At 39.1% G+C, this 3,230-nt stretch overlaps 2 protein-coding genes across 2 annotated transcripts; both read right to left on the bottom strand.

Annotated features, from left to right (window-relative positions):
• Window positions 1–1,015: 1,015 nt before the first annotated feature.
• LOC132199628 (serine--tRNA synthetase-like protein Slimp) lies at window positions 1,016–2,319 on the bottom strand. The gene has a single exon (XM_059624494.1). It carries the CDS (start codon window positions 2,317–2,319, stop codon window positions 1,048–1,050), a length of 1,272 nt encoding a protein of 423 aa, XP_059480477.1. The 3' UTR covers window positions 1,016–1,047.
• Window positions 2,319–3,111, bottom strand: LOC132199629 (zinc finger protein 593 homolog). The gene is made up of 3 exons (XM_059624495.1): window positions 2,875–3,111; window positions 2,693–2,793; window positions 2,319–2,535 (listed from the first exon to the last, which is right to left on the bottom strand). Exons 1-3 carry the CDS (start codon window positions 2,962–2,964, stop codon window positions 2,319–2,321), a joined length of 408 nt encoding a protein of 135 aa, XP_059480478.1. The 5' UTR covers window positions 2,965–3,111.
• Between the last annotated feature and the right edge of the window lie 119 nt (window positions 3,112–3,230).

Genomic DNA, 3,230 nt, shown 5'->3' on the forward strand with positions numbered 1-3,230 from the left:
CTATTTTTTTTAATAAAAAATAATTTATTAGAAAAATAATAATTTTAATTGGGCCTCTTTAGGGGGCGGGTCTAGTGGTGGGGCGACTTGTCCGCTTTCCCCGCGTATAATTTTATTTTTTGAATGAGCTAAGCGGCCTCGCGAATGCATGCCGGACGGCAGGGTGCTCTTTTCGGAATGTCATCTCGCCGGCGGAGCGCCGAGAGTGAACGAGAGACGGGGCTGTGCGGCCGCGAAATCGCACGCTCAGTGGGAAAAGAGCCGCCGGCCGGCTCGTTGCTCTTCCACCGGCTGAAGCTGCGAGAGCGCACAGTCGCGCTTCAGCTTAGCGCGCACTCGATCAATGTTTTCTGCACAATTTATCGTCGGGGTCGCTGTGCTTTGTCATATCGTAAAATATGATATTATGTGCAAATAAAAGCGCCTGCAGGCAATAATTTGCTTCTCATAAGCTCTGGCACAAAAAATGGTGAAAATAAAAATTAATAAATTACAGCAAATTAAGAACAAGGAAAATTAGACAATAAAATTTCTTTACGGAAACTGGTGTAAAATAATAAATAAAATTTTCGTCGCAAATCTAACGCAAAAAAGTTTTTTTTATAAATACCCGTTTTACTAACCATGGACCATGGAAACTAAATAATAATCCGTTTAATTCAAAAAAGATGTTATTTGATTAAAAAATTTCATCTTATAAGTTTTACAAATACAAGTATTTTATCATCTATGTGAAATGCATTATAATATCATATTTTAATTTATAAAAGAATTCAAGTTTTAGAATTCCACGTTCTTTGAAAATAAAATTTTGGTTTCACAAAATTTTTTAATCCAATTATATTTTTGCAATTTTGGCTTTTTAATTTCTGTCATAAAAAAGTTGGAGAAAAATATTCTTGATATTATTTGCATTTTTGAGCATTTCGAAGAATTTTGTTTTTCCTGAATATAATATTATTCAAGAGAGGTAAAGCAAACCAGCTTTTTAATAACATAAATAATAAAATAAAAATTTAATCTTGAGCTAATTATTTAATACGGCTGCTACAGAAAACAAGATTCCACTTTTTCAAAATCCATCACAGTGCCGGTGATGATGTTCGGGAAGTCACTTGTCTTGTCTTGCTTGTACTTCATCAGCAGTCTTTCGCTGATGAAAGATCCACACAAAGACACAAACCCAACTCGGACAAACTCCTTCCTGCGCTCGGAATAAATTTCTATTGCTGTGGACAGCGACTCCCAGCTCTTCAGTTCACTTCCACTCAAGCTAACGAATCGGTACCCCACTAAGAGAGAGTTGTACAATTTCTTGACATCCTCCAAAATGTCCAGGTAGACGTCATACTCCTTCTCTCGGCTGTTTTCAACTAATGCGAACAATTCGGCCGCTGTTGTTTGGTTAGGAGAGGCGGTTTCAGGTTCAGGGAAATATTGGCGGCCGACGGTGATCATCTTCAAAGGCAGATCTTTGACGGAAATTTGCGATTTGGTGAACAGGGCGCAGAAAGCAGCTCGAGAAGCGCCACCGACAAGGTGCAGATTTGAGTCTGGGGAATTGTTTTCTTCCGACTGCAGAATCAAAAGGGACTTTGGATCACGGTGCTTCAGACAACAGCCCTCAGCTACCACACTTTTCACAAAGTCGCAATTTGAAGTTTTCACGTAGTCTTTTTCGAAATTCTTGTAACACAAACTGGTGAGAAAAAGTTCCAGATGCGTCCGGGCTTCAGTCACATCTCCTTTGCCTGCATCTTGAAAGTTTTCCAGGGCTGGGTGGAGCTTATTAAGAGGCCAAGATTCGCAATTGAAAGCTATTTTGCTTTTATCCAGCGGCGTTTTGGGATGAATTTTGTTAGGCAGGTGTAAATATTTGAGGACGACGTTCTCCTCCAGAGCTGCAATTTCCTTTGACATGCTTTTAAAATTCTCTTTCAACATCTTGACCATGGCTGTCAAAGGTTTTATTTCTTTCTCATTCTTAGTTTGGTCTTTTAAAAGTTCGTGCAGCTCTTTAGATTTTGCTTGTCTCTTCTGTTCTAGATTCAATTTAGTGGCTTTTACATTTTCCAAAAATTCCCACGACTCTTTGAGTTTCTCGACGTCAATGTCTGTCCTGCCTCGAATTGCAAGCATGCTTTTTAATTCTTCAATGTTTTTCAATTTTTCCTCAAAGTTTAAGCTGGGAAGCAGGATGGCAGTAGTTTCTTTAGCTCGGAGGGCCGACACAAAAAGGGCGGAGCATTTTCTTGGTGCGGAGAAATGAAGTTTCCTGGGGAGAACCAGGAAACGAGACAGGCCAACTCTCAAAACCATTATTCTGCAGTTTCTTCTGAAACCATCGAAGCGTCGTCAGTCTCAGTACCTTGGGTCACAATTTTCCTGCGCTTCGGCAACTGGAAATTGCCAAAGCCGGCGGCTTTCTCCGAATCCTCAACGCTGTACGGCTCAAGTTCCAGAGCTTTCAGTCTCCTCTTGTGCACCTTTGTGCGAAAGTGGTCTTGAAGAGCGTTGTCGGTGATGAAATATCGACTGGAACACAAAATGACCTTTAATTTTTAGACACTGTAAAAATTTTAAATGAATCGATATAAATTGGTTGGATAAAAATTAAAAATAAATTTCACTTTTAATCAAAATTTCTTTGAAATTAGATGATTTATAAATTTTATTTATATGAAAAACTTACGCGCAATGAAGGCAATAATGCTGTGCCTCTCCTGGTTTATCGAGATCAATTTCCTGGTTCAGAAGTTGATCCGCCTTTTCTGGTTGTAAATCAGCGTCAATCTGAAAAAATTTAGTTGTAATTTCAAGTACGCACATTGCGAAAAAAATACAGCGTTTGAAAAAATGCAGATGAAAACTTACCTCATCCAAATCTTTGGTGCGCCGTTTTGTTCGCCAACCTTTCTTCAAGTGCGTGTCTCCCTTGTGGTACTTCCTCCTCTTGTAAGTCATATCGTACGTTCAGAAGTGGGTATTTTCAGCGGCATCGGCCTGTAGATCTGATTTTAAAAACGAGCTTTGAATATTCATAAACAAAGGAGCCGACAAGAAAAAGAATCTTCGAGTTCTTGTGCACGTGCGTTGCTACCTGCTACATATGGTGGAGCAGGCTTGCCAACTTGTCGGCAAGTTCCTGACAATAATTCAAAGTTGTCGAGTTTTGTTAATTTAATTTTTTTTTTTTAGTTTCTCCGATAAATTGCAATAAATTAAACACA

The sequence above is a fragment of the Neocloeon triangulifer genome, unplaced genomic scaffold (genome assembly GCF_031216515.1).
Source record: "Neocloeon triangulifer isolate White Clay Creek 2 clone unplaced genomic scaffold, ASM3121651v1 ptg000014l, whole genome shotgun sequence".
Classification (NCBI taxonomy): Eukaryota; Metazoa; Arthropoda; class Insecta; order Ephemeroptera; family Baetidae; genus Neocloeon; species Neocloeon triangulifer.

What these genes read in the sequence shown, in the direction of transcription:
- LOC132199628 (XM_059624494.1), bottom strand. Translation starts at nt 2,319, where the DNA reads ATGGTTTTGAGAGTTGGCCTGTCTCGTTTCCTGGTTCTCCCCAGGAAA.
- LOC132199629 (XM_059624495.1), bottom strand. Translation starts at nt 2,964, where the DNA reads ATGACTTACAAGAGGAGGAAGTACCACAAGGGAGACACGCACTTGAAG. An exon ending in GCACCAAAGATTTGGATGAG is followed by an intron (nt 2,794 to 2,874) that starts GTAAGTTTTCAT and finishes AAATTTTTTCAG; the next exon opens with ATTGACGCTGATTTACAACC. An exon ending in CATTATTGCCTTCATTGCGC is followed by an intron (nt 2,536 to 2,692) that starts GTAAGTTTTTCA and finishes TTTGTGTTCCAG; the next exon opens with TCGATATTTCATCACCGACA.